The sequence below is a fragment of the Juglans regia genome, chromosome 6, assembly GCF_001411555.2.
Source record: "Juglans regia cultivar Chandler chromosome 6, Walnut 2.0, whole genome shotgun sequence".
Lineage (NCBI taxonomy): Eukaryota > Viridiplantae > Streptophyta > Magnoliopsida > Fagales > Juglandaceae > Juglans > Juglans regia.
Genome location: NC_049906.1, coordinates 31,644,384 through 31,663,957, shown reverse-complemented (window position 1 = coordinate 31,663,957; position 19,574 = coordinate 31,644,384). Strand labels below are relative to the sequence as shown.

General features: G+C 35.0%; 2 protein-coding genes across 3 annotated transcripts; one reads left to right on the top strand and one right to left on the bottom strand.

The window, feature by feature from the left end:
* The first annotated feature begins 1,297 nt into the window (after nucleotides 1-1,297).
* On the top strand, nucleotides 1,298-12,487 carry LOC109006866 (golgin candidate 2-like). Its single transcript, XM_018986277.2, has 10 exons — nucleotides 1,298-1,506; nucleotides 1,895-3,010; nucleotides 5,579-5,689; nucleotides 5,850-5,909; nucleotides 6,764-6,821; nucleotides 7,157-7,209; nucleotides 7,616-7,708; nucleotides 10,196-10,321; nucleotides 11,573-11,620; nucleotides 11,941-12,487. Exons 1-10 carry the CDS (start codon nucleotides 1,453-1,455, stop codon nucleotides 12,286-12,288), a joined length of 2,067 nt encoding a protein of 688 aa, XP_018841822.2. The 5' UTR covers nucleotides 1,298-1,452; the 3' UTR covers nucleotides 12,289-12,487.
* A 1,979-nt stretch (nucleotides 12,488-14,466) lies between these two features.
* LOC109003721 lies at nucleotides 14,467-18,444 on the bottom strand. 2 transcript variants are annotated; one of them, XM_035690520.1, is made up of 10 exons: nucleotides 18,332-18,444; nucleotides 18,160-18,229; nucleotides 17,831-17,898; nucleotides 17,546-17,607; nucleotides 16,902-16,983; nucleotides 16,527-16,760; nucleotides 16,082-16,210; nucleotides 15,936-15,997; nucleotides 15,736-15,852; nucleotides 14,467-14,780 (listed from the first exon to the last, which is right to left on the bottom strand). In XM_035690520.1, the coding sequence occupies exons 1-10, from the start codon at nucleotides 18,380-18,382 to the stop codon at nucleotides 14,726-14,728; spliced, it is 930 nt and encodes a 309-aa protein (XP_035546413.1). In that variant the 5' UTR covers nucleotides 18,383-18,444; the 3' UTR covers nucleotides 14,467-14,725. The 2 variants fall into 2 exon arrangements, with proteins under 2 accessions (XP_035546413.1, XP_035546414.1); XM_035690521.1 differs by having other exon boundaries at nucleotides 14,467-14,774.
* Between the last annotated feature and the right edge of the window lie 1,130 nt (nucleotides 18,445-19,574).

Here is a 19,574-nt window from a genome sequence, read left to right as displayed (position 1 = left end):
GTGGCACGTTAGACACGCTTGTCCATCGTTTTGAGACAACTTCTTGGACTTTGTAGATCAATAGCCTAAGAAATTGGTGGTGTATCGTGTGTTACTCGGACATGATGAAGAGGAGGCGCATCGATTTTTTCTTTTCGAGTAATGTTATACAACCTTCTCAATCTCCACACATCATATTTTTTAATTTTTTTTTTGAATTTATTTTTTTAAAATTAATTAAATTTTTCTATTCATTATTCATATATTAAATATTTGATAAAATAATAAAATAATAAAAATTAAAAAAAATATGATATGTGAAAGTTGTGTTAATAATAAAAAGTTATATAAATTTTTTCTTTTCATCGAGAGAAAAAAAAAAACTTTATACAATGACTTGTAAGCCTTGAGAGGGGAGCAGCTCCAATCCAATCTTTTACAGTGGGCAGGGGAGGTGGTGGGCTTAGGGAGAGAAGATGCATCTTGAAGAACATTTAACTTCTGTTGAATAGTAAAATGAGATGAGATAATTTTAGATAAAAGTTAAAAGTTGAATAAAATATTATTTTTTAATATTATTATTATTTTAAGATTTGAAAAAGTTGAATTGGAATTTGAAAAAATTGAATTGTTTATTATATTTTGTATAAGAATTTGATAAAGTTGTAATAATGAGATGAAATAAGATGAGTTGATATTGTTTCTCAATCCAAACGGGCCAGGTTAAATCATCTCATTTATCTTAAAATTTTTAAATAATTATTTTTTTCAATTTCAACTATTTAACTTTTTTTATCTAATGATTACTTATTTATTATAATTCTTTTAAAATTCTAAACAAAACACAAAAAATCAAATAACATTCTCAAATTTTAAAATAAAAATTATATTAAAAAATTATATTATAATAATATTTTTATTTAACTTTTTCTTTTTTATTTCTTAAAACTCAATAAAATATTTTAACTCAAACTATTTCAATACTATTTACAAATTTATTATCTCATCTCATCCTTTTTCCTTACACTCTTAATTACCAATAAATTGTCATTGTCATTAGTCTTTCAATTTTTACAATGTCTCTCGATCTAGAATTGTTTTTTCTTTACTTATTTGCATTTTGGATATACATCATACATGTGCCAGGCCTTCGTTGCCCGGTCGATGTCGGGCTGTGTCACACGTGCGGATCTCTTTCTTAACCTCACCGTCACAGTTAGAGGGACCCAGCATCAAAAACGTGTGTGACCCAAATCGACGGCCACCAGCGCGCTTTCATTTTGACATATCCTCGTAGCTCCCCGTCATTCTAGCTTTCACTTTGCATCCTCCTGACCTTCGATAATTCGACTAGTTCAATTCCCATTCAACGGAATGCTTCGCTAAAATGCGCCATTCTGCGTGACTCACACTCTCTCAAACCTCTCTCTCTCTCTGTGAGAAAACTCGAAATCCAGTTGAAGCGAAACAGCCATGGCGAATTGGATCTCGTCCAAACTCAAAGCCGCTGAGAGTATTCTCCAACAGGCAATTCTTTTGCCTTCTTCTCTCTTCGTTTCGAAACGTTTCTTATTTTTTCTTTGTTTTCTGTGTTTGATTCTTGAGAAGACAGAGAAAAATAAAAGCAGTTTAATTAATAGTGTCTAACATTTTTTGTCCAATGCATAATGGTGTTAGTGCATTTTTCTGATCCTAAACGAGGACTTTATTGTTGTTTTTGGCTTCTAAGTGTCGATATTCTCAGAGATCAGATGCAGCACTATGATATTGTTCATATATAAATATATATATATATATATGTATATACGTTTGTGGATGAATAAATATATTATTCTATCTTTAAGGCCTTTCTTAATTTTTAAAAAATTTGTGTCTAGTAATTATATTGGTATTGTTTGTGTTGGGGTCGATTCAGATCGACCAGCAAGCTGCGGACTCGCTTCGCAAGAACGAACGGCCTCCTGCGGACGAACTGAATTTTGTTATGCCCACAAAACCCGGCGGGGTTTTGCCGCCTCTTAAGGATCAATTGAAGAAGAAAACATCAGAGGATAATGAATATCAAGGAAAATTGGGTAGTGACCCAAATTTAAGCACATTTAATAGTAGGGACAAAGATATTTCTAATGCTCCAAAAATCTCTCCCAAACCTAAGTCTACGCTTACTGATACTGACTGGACCGAACTCCTTGGTACGGCTAATAAGAGCACAAATTCTGCGGCCAATCGCAGTAATGGGGGAAGTGCAATTCGTGGGTTGAAGAAGGATGGTAAGAGACAGGGGAGTGCGGGTTCAAATTTGTTGCCATCGGATGTGAAGAGGAATCAGAAGGGTGGCAGCAATAGTTCGAAGCCAGGACGGAGGTTGGGAGAAGAAAGTAAGTTAAATGTGAAGGCAGGTGATGGGGAAGAGTGTAGCTCTTCAGATTCACCTGGGAGGACTTCCAGTGTTGATTTGCAAAGTGATGGTAAGTATTTGGAAAGGCAAGAAAGTGTTAGAAATGGAACAGCTGGGAAGTTTGTGGGAAAGCCAAATAATGAGAAACAAGAAGAAAATGGTGGGCATTACCCTAAGGGAATTTCTTCAGAGAATTCGTCACGGTCACTGAGCAAGAATCAACCTTTGGAAATGATGTTGGTCTCGGGGAAAATTGATGGGTTATCTGATGTGAAGATGGTGGGGCTGGATAATGCTCAAGATAGGTTGAGAAGCACCATAAGGGGGAAGCATGAAACCATGGTAGCCTCCAGAACTTCTGTCTCTGATGATTTAAAGAGAGGTTCATCTTCAACAAGTCACAGGAGCTCTGATTCAGATTCAGATTCGGGTTCGGGTTCAACTTCTGACTCCGAAAGTGAACGTGAGAAGGAGGAAAAGAAGAGGAGGAGGGAGAAGATTCTGGCTGAGAAAATGGCAGCTAGAGCTGTGGAGGCTATCAAAGAGAGGGAGAATAAGGTTGCCAAATTGGAGGGGGAGAAGCAGAGCTTGGAAAAAATACTAGAGGAACGAGCTAAACAACAAGCACAAGAGGTAACCTTTCCCCATCTTTGTTATCGATATCATTCTTATACTTGTTGTCTTTATATTGGTGGCTAGTTTCATTGATAACGTGTTTTGTTCTTGTTCTAGTATTTTTGGGTCTTTCAACTTATGGGCATAAGTATGAAACGTGATGCACCTTTTTTCTATCAACCATTTGGCTTGTTTCTTATAAAGAAAACAATACGCCCACAGTGCCTCATCTCTTAAATGTAATTGTGTGTTATAAAACCGTCATATTTTTGTTGATAACATTATACTAAAAAAAAAGGGTGGAACTCTAGTACACACTAAGTATATGAGAGACACCCAAAAAGAGAGAGAACATTGTCAATCTAGAATGAACAAAAGTTAAAATCACCTCCCTACATGTCTTTTACAATTTCTTTTTGTTAATAACTCTTAATACAAGGCATCTTTATAACTTGTTTAACTTCAACATAGAAAAAGAAAATGTTTTTTTAAATTTTAAATCTAGGGGCTACATGGTTGAAGCATATTTTTCCTTACAGAATCACACTTTAAAGAAACCTTTGTGGTGGCAGTTCCATTTGGAATTGGGGCAGTTGGGGGTAATCATCAATAGAGAGCCCGGGTGGATTTAGGATAGAGATTTCCCTGCACTGCACTGCCCACTTATCAGTTTTGTATAGTTAAAATACTCTGTAACCATAATGTGTCTGTATTTAAGTGCCCTGACAAGTCACTATAAAGAGCGTCTTCTTATGTCATTTTAGGATAGGGCACTGGCTTTGTTAATTAAATTTCACCCCTTCAAAATAGAAAATAGAGAGATGAAGGGATAAGAGACGAAACACAGAGGAAATAAAAAGAAATTGTGCTACTTCACATAGAGGAACCAATAATTTAGATTAAGTTTTTTTCTTTTTAACAACAGCAGAAGCTGCCATTTTACTATAAAGTGAGCATTTCTAGTTAAGATACTTAGGAGGGCAAAAAAGATAGGCCAGTTTTTGTTGAAAGAGTCTCTTTGCATATACCCACATGCATATAACGAGAGGGACTCAAATAATTGAAGTGCAAATTTCTAATTGAAAACTTACTTGGTTAACTATGTTTAAAGTAAGGACGCTATGTACAACTGCAACAAGGACAGTGTGTCAACAGTTGGGCTAAATTACAGTTTTCAGGCTTCATCTTGGGTTGAAAACTCTTAATCCAGCCCCAGATTCAGTGAAAATTATTATGTACTCCCGAAGTACTGTCACATGATAGTCTCATCCTATCTCGACATGCCATGTAAGTATTAATTTTAATTGACATGGCATCCTATGATAGGATGGGTCTACCATGTGTCTGTACTGCAGGAGTACCTGCTAATTACTCCAGATTCAGGGCTTGGATTGAAATCTCAAAGACATGACCCTGGCCTTCACAGACCTTATACAGTGAGACATTACATACGCATAACTACACAGCCAGAAACGCACTCAAACACAGAATGCACACAGATATGCATGCCATTGAATAATTTGCTAGAAGCTAGTAATGGCATCACAGACAGTAATGATGGAAGGGCCATGTTTTTTTTTTTTATTGGCACCGGGTCTTTGAGACCAAAGTCCTAACTAATCTCGGGGATGTACAGGCCCTCGGGAAAGAGTTTCCCATAAGTGCACCTCGGGTAATTCAAGGGAATGTTCCCCCAGTCTAATGGCCCCTAGAAATTGTTCGCACACAAGACGATTCAAATCTCAGACATGGAGGGAGTATACAACCAAGACCAAGGCCTTTACCACTTGCACCAACCCCTAGGGGTTAGGGTCATGTTCTAATGAAGAAAGGAAGATGTTGGAAAGGACTTTGGACTTGAGTAATTTTTGTTGAATGAAGGCCATAGCCATACTGCAATCTTCCTCATATGTCTCTTTTTAACCTCAGTAAACCTTCTACTTTTGGGATCCACTATACTTGGATGCTAATGCAGTTTTGGAACTTCTAAAGAGAGTACTTTTTGGGGGTGTTGTTAAAGAGTTTCAAGCAGTTTATTTTGTTTTTTGCTTTTTTTAAAGGAGGGGGGAGTTGTAGGATAGCTAGAAACAAGAGTTGTAAGTGCTGACTTGAAGTTTCAGTTCTATTGTCAATACCTTGCGATTCTCCAGTCAACGCATCTGATCCAACTGAATATGGCAAAATCCCAGCTCTAACATTCTAGATTAATTTTGAGCTTGGAATGAGCAGGGCGTCAAAATTAAGTTGCATTATGGGTGTCCCGTTTTGAACTTGGGGTTGAGCTTGGTATGACCTCTGACCTGACAACCTGCCTGAGTTGCTGCCCCATTGATGAGGTCAGTTATGAAACTGATTACTAAAAGCTCATTTGTCTTGCAAAACAACGAAGCACAGAAACAATGGTAAATCAAATCATGCTTGACATATTAAATGCATTGTGCATACTCCACTGCTAGTTACACAGGAAAACACCTCTTATGTTTTAATCCTTTTTGTCTCTTCCTCAGATATATAAGTTTGTGAGACTTATCAAAATGTCCCTTAAACTTGTGCAAATACTTAGTTTTATCTTCTTCCTTGCTTCAGGCTTCAGAGCTGCAGACAACTATGATGGAAACACTAGAAGCTGTTGACTTTGAGAAACAGAAGCATAATAATACTAGAAGGGAAGCTTTTGCCAGATTGGCTAAACTAGAGGTAATTTAACCTATTTCGGTGTCTACGTTTTTCTGTCCCCCCTCTTTCTCTCTGGGTATATCTTCTAGATATGGTAGAAAATGTTCCCTGCTTTATTAAAGTTCAAGCACAGCAGTTATCAGGTCATAATCGTGTTACTAAATGTCAAAAGTTCATGCAGACTGCTAATGCTGATCTTGCAAGATCCCTTGCTACTGTGCAGTGGAATCTTGAAGCGCAGGTATGATGAGATTCTTGATTCAAATGAATGTTAATCCAATCCATGAGGTTTTAACCCTTTTCTTAGTTTCTTTTCGTTTTTGGAAGTTGTAGGTGTTTCCTTTGTATACGTCCTGTGTACTTGGGCTTATGCCTATTTCTTTGAATAAAATTATTACTTATCAAAAAAAAAAAAATGTCCATCTGGCCAATAAAAGAAACCAAAAGAGAAGGCCTGATGAACACAGATAAAAGTGACTCTTTAATGACAGTTTTTGTTCCCAGATGATTTGCAAAATATCTTTAACACTTTTGAATATGAATCTATTGGATTTGCCTTAGCTTTAAAGTATTACTTATATAGGGATGTGCCAAATGCTTGAAAATAGTTACACTTTTGCTTTGTTATTGTTTTTATTTCTATTTTTTTTATTAATGCAGTCATGTTGTATATTTAGTGTGAGTTATTAGTCTCTAAATAGAATATTGTTTTCTGATTTTTTTTTTTATGTCAAAGTCTTTTGTGTTTGATCTTTTTATCATTATATATATATATATATATTATATTCTAGCAACAACTGGCCTATGTACTAGTATAATTTTGCTTATTTGAGACGTATCCTTAATGTTCTTTTTCTGATTATTGGCCACATATATCTTTTAACAAATCCATTTCATTTCAGCCTTTACCCATTGTTTTGTATTGAAAACTTTCGCTTCGGTAATACGTATAATGTTTAAGACCATTGGCCTCAGATATAATGCGATGTGGTGGGATTAGGATAGTCAGGGTTTCAAGTCTCAAGTCATAAACAAGCAAATCAATGAATAAGCACAGAAAGATTTATACTTCCTATTTGCATGCATTTGGACCAGGTTAATCAGGTAGCAGAATTACGTCGACAGATTCAACTGAAAGAAGCAGCCCATGAAGGTATGCATCATAAATTACAGAGCAAAAAACTGAATGAACTCCTTTTCCCTTTTGATTTTGCTTCTCTTTTCTTCAACTACAGAGAAATTTATTAGATTTATGGTCTAAGGTTAGTTTTTCGTGCAATTCTAAGACCCAGGAAAAAAGTGGTTTTGGGGATGAACTGTGACCCATGCAAAATAATAGTGTCTAATGGAACAACCTAGGCAAGCTTTCCTCCAATAATGGTCAATGAAAATACTTTATTTTATTACATTGGCACATAAAATTGTCAAGCTCGAAATATTTTGGCTTATTTATAACTTGTCCCTTGGAACTTTTTTATTTTCCTGTAGAGCTCAGGAGAAGAATCTCAAATTCTCGTCAAACTGGAACTTCTAAAAAACAAGTGAGTTTATGTTCTGCCTTGATGTAACTCCCTGAGTACTTGGGCTATGCCTTTTACTACTGAGTAATGCTACATACAGTCATGGAGTGTGCAAGCGCCGTGCAATCGTTTCGAAAAAAGAGTAGGGTCTACTATTAAAAAATTAGTTTTTTTCATGTGGATCTCATATTTACTCACTTTTTCCAAAGGGATTGCACGGCACTTGCACACTCCACGATTGTAAATATCATTTCTCTTTACTATCAATAAAAATTTACTTATAAAAAAAATGTTCTGCCTGTGATGTTATTGACGCATAAGTATATGTTGGAGGGAGTAGATAGAGAAATGGTGGGCACTGCCCTGGGGATTAGGGATTTCATGACTTTTTTTTTATAATCTCTACTTTAATCTGAAAACATTGCAGTTAGCAGCTTCAAAAGGAATGGAATTTGAACGAGAGATACTTGAGGCGGAGTATTCTTTCATTGTCGATAAAGTTGTACAATTGCAAGATAAGGTTCGCTTTTCAAGTTTTTGCTATATTGGTGAAGTAATTCTGTTTCTAATTAAAAAGACCTTGCCCTGTGATGTTGACAACATTACTTGTTTTTTGTTTTTGTATAAGCAATAGAGAATTTTATTAATAGAATGTTGGCAAAGCCTGAGCACACAGACAGCATACAAGAGAGACACCTAGCTAAGAGGAAGGAGGAATAGAAACAATAAAATCATGAAAATTAAGCCCATTGAAATCTAAGACATTACTTAGCATGCTTTCCTAAGTGATTGCAGATCATGTCCTGAATACTTAGTATCCAAGAACTTTTGGGTGCGCATGTGCACATATACACAAGCACACATTTTTATCTGTTTTACCATTTTTTTTTACAGTGGGAGACCTTTTGAAATACATTTTTCTAAGCGTGATGAGTGTGGTTATTACAACTTTTGAAATTGACCATCATCTTATGGCTCTCTCTTTTGCAGTATAAAATCTTAAAAATCTTGAGATTTGCTGCTTTTGGTTCTGAGGCTCAAATGCTAGTTCACATGGAAGCATTCTCTGACTCCATATTTATCTAAAGAAGAAAATATCCAATTCATAAAATTTATCCATCTTTGCAAATATCTGAAAATCTTATTTTTAAACCTTAGTGATATTAATAGCCCAGTAATTCACTGAATTTTGGATTCTTGATTTTTTAATGTGGGACACGTGGCCCCTGGGTGCTTTTGATGATATGACATAGTATGGGTAACGTTGTAAGACATGTTTTGGAAACTGTAGTTGCCAGAGACAAGGCTACTTGTATTCATGGAGGAAAGACTTGGTCCATATCCTGTGTTTTGAAAACTTATGCATGCATAGAAATATTGGATTAATATCCTTTCCTCATTGCTAGACATTTCAGGACGCATCTTCTCTTGTCCCCCTTTTTGGTTACCAATGTAGTTTGTTCATTTTGCTTAACAAAATGTAATTTATTCATTTTTAATATAGTTGGGAAAGTGATGGTTCCGCACCTCACAACTTAACTCTGGTATGGTCCATTGAAGTAGGTTTTTATGGAGATGACAGAAAATATGATCATTCGATACGGGTATATGCGCGCGCACACACACACACCAACATGCATCCTCACCCTTTACCCCAACCCACACATCATCAAGTATGATTCTGTTGTTGAATACTAGTCCCATCTGTAGAACACACACACACCAACATGCATCCTCACCCTTTACCCCAACCCACACACACCTGTAAAGATCCATATCATCAAGTATGATTCTGTTGTTGAATACTAGTCCCATCTGTAGAAGATGCAGGATTAACATCTGATATACTGCCCATGTGAGAATCCTTTATGGAAAAACCCAATAATCACTTCTGCTTTCGGTATACCACCGTAGAATTTTGAATCATAGCCTAAAGCTCCAACTCATTGACAACCCCACAGTCTTGTTATAAAATGCTGCTTCCAGGCAAAGGTCAGAGAAACTAAATTGAAAGTAGCCCCTCCGTCACGTCCATGTAACTGCCAGGTGCTTATGATTTGTTACCCTTGCGTTAGGCATTGGTTTCAACAACAGAAATAGATTTAGTCTATAAAACCAGGGGTTCCTTAGCTAATAGTTCTTCAGCTTATGCATGCTCTACTTATGGTGGTGCCTTTATGTCTGTCATGCTGCTTTTATCCTTGTAACCTTTTCTCACCCCCAATGTTAGGGTATAAACCGTACTCTCATTTCAATTTTGTATAATACACCCATTAGAATTTGCGGTTGGCACAATGTGACTAATTGGTCCTCTTTGGCAGTTAACAATGCATAATCTAAAATAGCTCGAGATAAAAAGGTCCCAGGAGTTGAAAAATTGTTTACAATTCTTCTTTGCATCAATTAGAATTAGGTTTGAGATCATTTTTTCTGGGTAATGTCCTTGAGATAGTGAAATATTTATGTTTCACTTCCCTGGTAAAAAGAATACCCAGGTAAGTGATTGGGAATCCTTTTACAGAGATACCCGAGATGTTCTTCATCAAAATCTTCCGGGTCGCAGTTCTTTTGCCTTGAGAGAAAGAGAACACAACTAGCTTATTAATTTGCTGGCCTGATGAAGCATACACACGTCCTTTTCTATTTCAGATGCTTTCAGCATGCCTCTAATATGCTGAGCTCATCTTGATGTAACACCTCGAAGTGTTCTATGACATCCAGTTTTTTTTCTTCTGATGTATACACTTATGCTGATGGGATTTTTATGGGTTTACTTTTAAGATCTAGGTTTAACCAATAGACAGCATATTCAATTTGGACAAGAAATTCTTATTTTTGGGGTTTTCTGATTGTTTTTCAAAATTATATTTAATTTTACATATATTTTGACATATACCGCTGACATAACTTATCTTCAGTTTGATCACTATCTTGATACTGCTTTTTTTTAATATATATATATATATATATATATGCTTGTCCACTGACAGCAACATCTATATTCCAGGCAAGGATGCTGGAAGCAAACATTGAAATAACCAGGAAAGAGATGGAGGACCCAACTGAAGTAGAAATTGAGCTCGAGCGAAGGCTTGGTCAGCTGACCGACCATTTAATTCAAAAACAAGCCCAGGTTTGCCTGCAAACATCTTTGATGATACATAGGGTGAATTTTAGTATTTAGGTCTGGTGGACAGGACCATTTGATACTTCAAGGTTAGGTGAATGCCTTGCATATAAAAGATGAACCAAACATGTTTTAAAATGGAGGTATAAAAGTAACATCACCTTTTGGCAGCAGTGTGGAAGATGATTCCATTGTGCATTATGTGGTGTATTTGGTAGGAAATGAATGAACGGTGCTTTGAAGATAGGGAGCATACAATGGCAGAATTTTTTTATACACACTTTAATGCTTTGGTTTTCAGCCATTGTGCTTAATGGAAACAATGCTCATGACTTCTTTTCCTTAATCAATCGATCTTATAATGTATTTAGGTGTTCTTTTGTATACCTCCTGTATACACGGACTATGCATATTTCATTTGTATCAATAAATTTACTCTTAAAAAAGTTACATCACTTTACATAAATACTCCCATTTTAAAACATGGTTGTATAAAGGGTTGTAAAAAGGGTCGTACATGTATCATTTAAAACAAAGTTATATAAAAGGTTTTAAAAAGGGTTGTATGTCTATCATTTTCCATCCTTGAATACTGTTCTGCTAAGCTGCATTTGAGTTTTTGGAGCTATAAAATTTTCTTTTGATCAGTGAAAAATCTGCTCATTGACCCATGCGCACTTACCATAAAAAATATGCTTAGTATACTATACCAAGGTTCAATATGACGGGCATTTTTTCAAAGACAAAAAATTGTGCCATGTGGCCAATGTTTCCTTGATCTTAATGGTCAGAATTTAGCCGAGGGTGCAAACTGAAATATATAGGTAGCTAGGGTGGAAAGTGTAATTTCCCATTTATCTATAATGAAACTGATTGTGGTTCCCGGTTTTCCATTAAGGGCTGTCTCCTTATTATCAAGGCTTCTGGTCTGATTTATTGCACATTTGTTTCATAACTCGAGTGTTGTTGCCAGCATGTTACATTATGGGATCAGGGCCGTCTTGCATATTTTATACTAATGTTTATGCTTCTCTGTAACACAGTGATCAGCTAATTTAGAACCTATGTGTGATCTGGTTTTAGTCTTGGTAAAAGAAGACTTACTCAAATTACATAGAACAGCATCATGTTTGATTTTTCTTTCTACCAATAGTTTCAAGGTGCATTTGGTTGAAATGATGAAGTATGTTTATTAGAATGAAATGTCAGTGGTTTGAGAAAGGCCATCAATGATTTTATTTCTTATTGTTGAACCAGGTTGAGGCCCTCTCCTCAGAGAAGGCAACTCTTCTTTTCAGAATTGAGGTACATTGTCACGCTAGAGTTATTTCCTTCTGCTACCTATATATATCAAAGAGTAATATTACATGTAGTCATGGAGTGTGTAAGCGTCGTGCAGTCGCTTTGAAAAAGAGTGGGGTCCACTATTAAAAGATTATTGATTATTATTCTTTGGTCCCGTATTTATTTACTTTTTTCAAAGTGATTGCATAGTACTTGTGCACTCACGACTGCAACTATCATTTGTCTATATCAAAATAAAGGATTTATTTCCTACTGCATATTTCAACATAAACAATTACAGTGATTTGAACTTTATTTACCTTAATGTGCGCATTCTGTAGGCGGTTTCTAGGTTGCTAGATGAAAACAAGTCTAGTACATCATCAAGGGACTTGGAATCAGGAATGTGGGCGCTCTCAGAATCAAAGTTGGGGCCTATGTTTCATGACAGGATCCGTTCAGGCAGGAAGCATTTGGGATCGTTGCTTCAGCAGTTGGATGCCATTTTCTTGGCTGGTGAGGTATTTCTAAGGAGGAATTCCAGAGCGAAGGTGTGGTCTCTGGTTTACCTTGTCTTCCTTCACTTCTGGGTTATTTATATTTTAATGTCACATTCTCAAGAATCTAATGGGCCCAGATCTGGTGCTATCATTTCCTTGGAAAATATCAATAGCACTGCAGGTATTTGATTTGTAATATTTGATCTTCTTTTGTTCTTTATTTGATTCCCTCAGATTTTAGGAGGTATTCACTACAAGGGGTGTTCAATGTGCATTTGTCCCTCTAGGCCCCAACATCCTGTAAAACTGTATCTTTAGGGATGTTATTAGGCATGTAACTACCAACACGGGAAAACTTCACATCAATATGAAGAAAAATATTTTCCTACTTTATCTTATCTCAGTACCTTGAAGGTCTATGAACGCCTCTCTTTTATTTTTCCTCCTAAGATTCCACATTGACAGAAGTGTATGGGCAATAGTTTCCTCTCTCTCTCTCTCTCTCTCTCTCTCTCTCTCTCTCTCTCTATATATATATATATATTATCTGTAGGTTAACTTTCTTTCATCATTTTTTTTGTCGAGAAATGACATTTGTAGTCGTGGAGTGTGCAAGCGTCGCATAAGCCCTTTGAAAAAGTGAATAAATATAAAATTTACAAGAAAAAATTAAATTTTTTAATAATAAATCTTATTCTTTTTTAAAATAATTATACAGCGCTTGTGAACTCCACTAGCATTACTTTTTTTTGTATTCTCTCCACTACGACAGGACACTTTCGTCATTAAAATAAAAAGGGATCTGAACAGACACTATCCACTCCACTTGTAATGTATTGGCTTTCCATACGAGTTCAAATGATTATATCATACGTGTATCAAATTTCTGCCTCACTTTTCTTTTTCTTTTTTTTAGGGCACAAGTTTTCTATTTAAAAATAGAATAATATTATACATCATACGTTAATTTTATTTTCATTCTACTATGTAAGATGTGATACATTTATCATCATTAGATGATAAAGAATAATCCAATAAAGGATTATCCTATGGTGATAAATGTGTCACATAGTGGGATGGTAGTATGGTGTATGGAATTTTCTTTTAAAATATGACAACTACAAAATGGTTGATGATAAAGACAGTCAAGTGTCTACTGTCTATATGTGATGAGTTATTTTATTTTCAAATTAGTGTGTAGAGCATAACATTCATATCACTTAAGTGGTAAGTTTGATTTATAAGATTCAAATTTATAAATTTTTCTTGCAAATTAAATTATGTTATATAAGTATTTTATTGGTTGTGTTTATCTACACGACTTATAAATATAATTTTTTATATGAGAATATTTACAGTACCTTCAGTAGAAGGGAATAGCAAATATTATTGTAGAGTACCAGAAGTTGGTGCCTTGATTGAGCAAATCCATCATTCAAAACAGTGGGGACGTATGCCAACTCTACGTATGTTGGCAGCTATGGAGAAAACAACTTTGACAGCTAAAAAGAGGATAACCTTTGCTCGTGCCTCTGTCGATCAACAAGATAAGGTTTTCCAGGAATAATTTGATTAAATTGAAAATCCAAAAAGGAAGATCACATTTACATAGCCCCAAATTAGGGGGGTAAAATTTAACCGAAAAATCGGATCGAACCGGTCAGTCTTCCCTTAGTTCCAAAACCGGCTGGTACCGGTCCAATTTCCGTTCTATGCTTTTTGAGATCGGACCGGTTCACTATTTTATATATTTTAAATTAATTTTTTTAATATTATATATATAATTTTTATATATAATATATATAATAATATAAATTATAATTATATATAAGATAATGTTATTATAATTTATAACATAAAATTTTAATCTTAAATATAAAAATTTATTTGATCATATGCTTCAAACATAAAATAGAACAATGTTACGTATAGTCTCTATTTGGAGATTGCAATACAAGCCTAGATAATTTTATCTTTAAAATTTTTTAAAATTACAAAAATATCCTTCCTAAAATGATATTTTTTCTCATTTAATAAAAGGCCTGCACATACAGTCCCTAAGTAGAGACTGCAAATAGAATTTCTCCATAAAATATATATATTAATAACATTTTATGGCCTAACAAATTTGCATTTTACTAAAACCGAAAAACCGGACTGAAACTGATAAAACAGGAGGTACAAGTTCAGGAAGTTAACTGGTATGTAATCGGGTTTTGAAAATGTAAAACCGATGAATACCGGTTCGGTCTTAAAATTTGTCCAAAACTGGACTAGACCAGTTTCACCCCTATACAGAGGTGTTATGATCGGAAGTCATATTTTTAAGCACAGCTGAGAAACTTATCTTAAAGCAGCTTTTGGAAAGAAAAACCAGGTGCCAAAAGGCCAAGACATGCCTGATAAAAATATCATTGATGTTATTATCGAATTCTGTCAACAACAAATCATATGATAATGTTTTGACATTGAACCTTTTTGGGGACAACAGGACGTACTTGAATTGAAAATAACCAAATCGAATTCCATTTCATCATGGTTTGTCACAGAGGAGAAAAAACAATAAACTATATAATCCATCACACTCGAAGAAATGAAACTTGGCAAGTCAAAGAATCATCAAGCACTAATGCATCTTCAATACATTGCCGCGCCCGCTTTCTCCCCGGTTCGATCTATACCTTGCACAGATAATAAACCCTTTAAAACAACCTCAAAAGTGGCGAAGTTCACAAATACAGTGAAGTAATGCAAAGCCAAAACCAAAACCTTGAAGCATAATTTGACATTACCACTCGACTATCATTATTTCATTCAAAATCTCCGTTCGAGTTCTTGTAAATAGGGTACTAAGCATATATAACTTAGTTTGATGAGAATATTATAATTGTAATAGTATTTCCAAGGGACTGCAGTCAGTCTTCATAAATTGAGCTGAGCGCATTAGGTAAAAGGAAGGGGATGGAGAGGGAGGAAACAGATGACAAGAGAAAGATTGGGAGCAGCTTCAAGCATATTGTGAAAAAACATTGAAAAAACCTCAACACCTATCTGTTGACTGAATGATTTTCTTTGGAGTAACAGAAAGAACTCTAAGAGACACAACCCTATTACAAAGGAAGTAGGCTAGAGGAACACCTAAAGGTTGAAAAAACAACTCATTAAGATCCAAGATCTCCACAAATTCTAATGAATTATAGGAGGAAAAACTCCAGCAGCATTTATTGAAAAAGTTTGTCCTAGATCCTATATTGACCAAGATGATTTATCTTCTTTTTAAGATGGGAAGAAGACAATTTAAGGCTCAAATATTAACCTTCTAGAAACCAAGCAGTTAAAGATCCCCTCCATATATATATATATATATATATATATATATATATGGAGAGAGAGAGAGAGAGAGAGAGTACAAAGAAGATGGAAAGTCTACGACAAAATGCAATATGCACCATATAGATATATAATGGTATACGGCTACAGGATCATTTGCCAAACAGAATGTATATATAGCATCGAGAATTGTTAGATATTCCATGAATCTGAAGGTGTAAATAAATAACTTCACAAACCCAAGATAGATAAAGACTGAGACTGTAGCAAGAGACCCTTATCACAACCAGAAAATTTTAGTCTCACCAGTTTAGCTCTTCTTGTGGAAGACTACGACTGTAGAAAGGAAATTCAAAGAGAAACATTGTTTTGAACCATGAGGGCAAATTCCCATATACTACTGGCGGAAGTAGAATTAGAGGGCTGCAGAATAATATGTTAGGGGTCAGTTATTTTCTCCTCCAAACCTCACTCAAACAAGTAACAGAAGGAGAAATGAGCATAACCTAGTTGTACTTTTGTAAAGCCTATATGCACCCACATTCCCAAACTTCTTATCGGCTGATTCCTGTTTCAATTGAAACAGTACATTATAAACAGATTCACAAACTGGTGAATATTGAAACGAGGTTAGAAGCAAGGAGACACAAACCTCTAGCATAGGTATGCCACTGACGAAAAGAAGTAACAATGTTAGAAAAATTGGCCCAAGGATTACAAGCCACTCAGCACCTTCCAGAACAGGTGCGGAAGCTACGAAAATTCCCCACCAGAGGAGAATCTGAGTTCAATAGACATCAAAGTTCCATTATTCGACAGAAATGAAACCAAGGTTAAAAAAAAAAATTCTTTGATAATTGATTTATCCATATACGTATTCTATTCGCCTGATATGGTTTTCTGAACTTGTGAAATGCATAAGGCAAATATATGGAACCAGACTCCTCAAACCTCTCAAAAAAGTTTTATAAATTTATCATCTGAACTATCACATTTGTGGTAGTAGTGGCATTCCACGTTTCTAAGAGCATCAAGAACAGCTGCATGTGGCTCCAGTTGCAGAACTAATGGCATTTGAATGAAATGAAAGCACTAACCTCACCGAAATAGTTCGGATGACGAGAGTATTGCCATAGTCCAACATTGCACCATTTCCCTCTATTGTCTGGGGAGTTTTTGAATACCAATTTTTGTTGATCAGCTGTTGCTTCAACTAAAAAACCCACAGACCACATAATCCAGCCAACTATGTCCGCAGCCTGGAGAGATGGATTTCTGTTGCTTGAATTAACCACTGTGACAGGCAAACTAACCGTCCACACCCAGACAGCCTGCAGAAAAGAGAAAAAACAAAGGGTAAATTATATTTTGAATGTCAAGTAACCACCATGCCAACCAGCTACCATAAATATAGGCACCAACAGAAAAAAAAAAAGTAGCTAATTCAAAAGACAATGGAGAAAGCTAAAAACCTGAAATATCCAGAATATTGCCAGCCTTCCTAAATTACTACGCATTTCATCAAAACGTCTATCCTCCCCCCACTGCAATATCCTGAAAATGTCAATGAGAAAATCAAAATCATAGATAAAGTTAATATCTAGGTGATGCTGCAATAAACAGAAGTCATGTCATCAAGCTTTGGCAAGGCTCCAGGGTTAAGATTATGTTGAGGTTTTTTGTGTAAGTATATAAACTAAATTTTAAAACACAAAATGGGTGCAACCAAGCTAACAATTAAGTCCAACAAACAATGTAGATGGATGTATACAAGATGGTCATTTGCAAAGAGAAGACACCCGCATTATGGAACTTTTTAGAAAGAACCCAAATATTTATAGGAAAGATAAATTACAGGACCGTCCCGGAAGCTATCACTCAAAACTGAATCGTTAGGAGTTGCCTCTGAATCAGAGGGGGCGTTAAATGACGGATAAATTCATGACATTAGCCCCATCTAAGCAGGTGTCAATGCACCAGAGAAAACAAAAAATAATGATAGACTAACATAACAAAGCAAAGGCCCAAGACCCGAGATAGAGGAAAATTAGAATTTAATCGAAGAAATGAAAACGAAATAGGATGATTGTTTTATGCAATGCTACATTGATCATACCTCATTAATAGAAACAGTGCCAGACGAAGACCCCATATCACTACAAGCAAAGTCAAGACTACCTGCAAAACAGAACAGCAAAGCAACATATAGGAAGTGAGTGTTCAAGTTCAATAACACACTGGACCAGATGAGCTATATTGTGCGCTTAAGAAATATAACTTCCAATTATTTATCAAAGCACAACCTTAGAACAAGTATTTATCCCAAAATAAACATGTATTAAAATTCCATTACAATCACGATTATGTACATACATGCATGATTAAAGCCAAGAATTATTACCTGTCTAAAATTCCATGAGCCTTTCAGAATCAGAGTCAATATCGCAATGATAATGAAATTTGTGCTTCCTGGAAATTAAAAAAAAAATAGAATTAAAATTTAACTTGCTGAGCTGAAATTATCATATGGTAGACAACCCTCCCATCATTTTTTGTCTTTTGTTAGACAAGTTCAAACACAGCAAGATATCAAGTTCATTATCATTTTTGTTTTCCTACCGTTTCTCAGCAACCAAACTGGGAGCCAATTGTTTGTCTAATTAAAAATTTGCCAATTTAAATCCCAGAAAGCAACGAAAACCGCAGACGGTAAGAATAAGAACAAGATACCGGCAAAATCAGTGACTTTATCGAATCTGAGAAGAGCTGTGACTATAAAGAAAAATAACTGATACACCACCTGCAATATCCAAACTTCTATTTTTAGTTTTCAAGACTAAAAAACTCACACTTCAAAGCCAGTCAAGAGAAAGCATAGAATTTCAGAGATGAGAAATTTTACAGTGACAATGGCAGTGAAGCCCAAGAAATGGGAGTCGATAACGGTTCCCATGAAGATGGCGGTTTCTCTTCCGAGTCTTATCCCTCTGCTACTCCAATGCTGCCTGCATTTGTTTGCTTCAGTTTATTATATTTGATTCATTATTTTAATTAAAATCATTTAAATTTATTTATTAAAAGATAATATTTATAAAAAGAGTAGTTTATATATATTCTCTAAACAGGGCCGGTTCATATAAATCTATACAATTATATTTAAAAAAATTTAAAATTATAATAATATTCTTTTTAAAATAATAATTTTTTTCCTTTTATTTATATTCATCAATGAGACTACACGCACAGTCCTCCATTCAGGACTGTAAATAAATTTTCTCTTATAAAAATAAAATATTTCAAGAGTCATAAATATCTTCACTTAATTTCTGAATTATTTACTTATACATATAAGTTTTTCACCACAAGTAATTATAACGTTAAATAGTGAATAAAGTTTTATAATAAGATCAAAGTTCTATTATAATTAAAAAGAATTAAGCTATGTAAAGAATTGAAACAACCATCCAATGGTATCTATGTGTGGAGCATTCCCAATGGGTTATGTAAAAGCCACTGTGAATGTAAAATTTGAATAAAATAGCTCAAAACACCCATCCAACGGATTATGTATTTTATAACCAAAATAATATTTAAATGATATAAAGAAAAAATAAATAAACTAATATATGATATATTGTAAAAATTAGTATGTAAAATAAATTACAATAATGTATTTTAAGATATAGAATGAAGAATCTATTGAGACTGCTCCATAATTGAATTATAAACTCTTAGAAGAACCATATTGTGGTGGCTAGAATTCGACCACCATGGAATGTCCCGACCTAGCCCACCCTCGATGGTTCGTATTAAAATAAAAGTTGTCGCGTGACAAAACGAGAAATTGTCACGTGCTTAGATTAGAAGATGGATGGAAAAATTGAAGGAGTTGTTTCGTAAAAAAGTTTACACCCAACTATTCCATGAATACATTTTTATTTTTCATATGATGTTGGAATAATACAAAACTCTCAAACATCAAAAGGAGAAAAAGAATGTCACGGCACATTTAGCTTTGACCAAAGGCAAAGAATATAGTTTCCTACCACATACTGTTTTAAGGGGGTGGGTGTGTACGTGCTATCTTATTTTCCCACTAGACTTGTGTGGTTCGGATTTCAGCACGTCGGGTCCTACAAAACTTT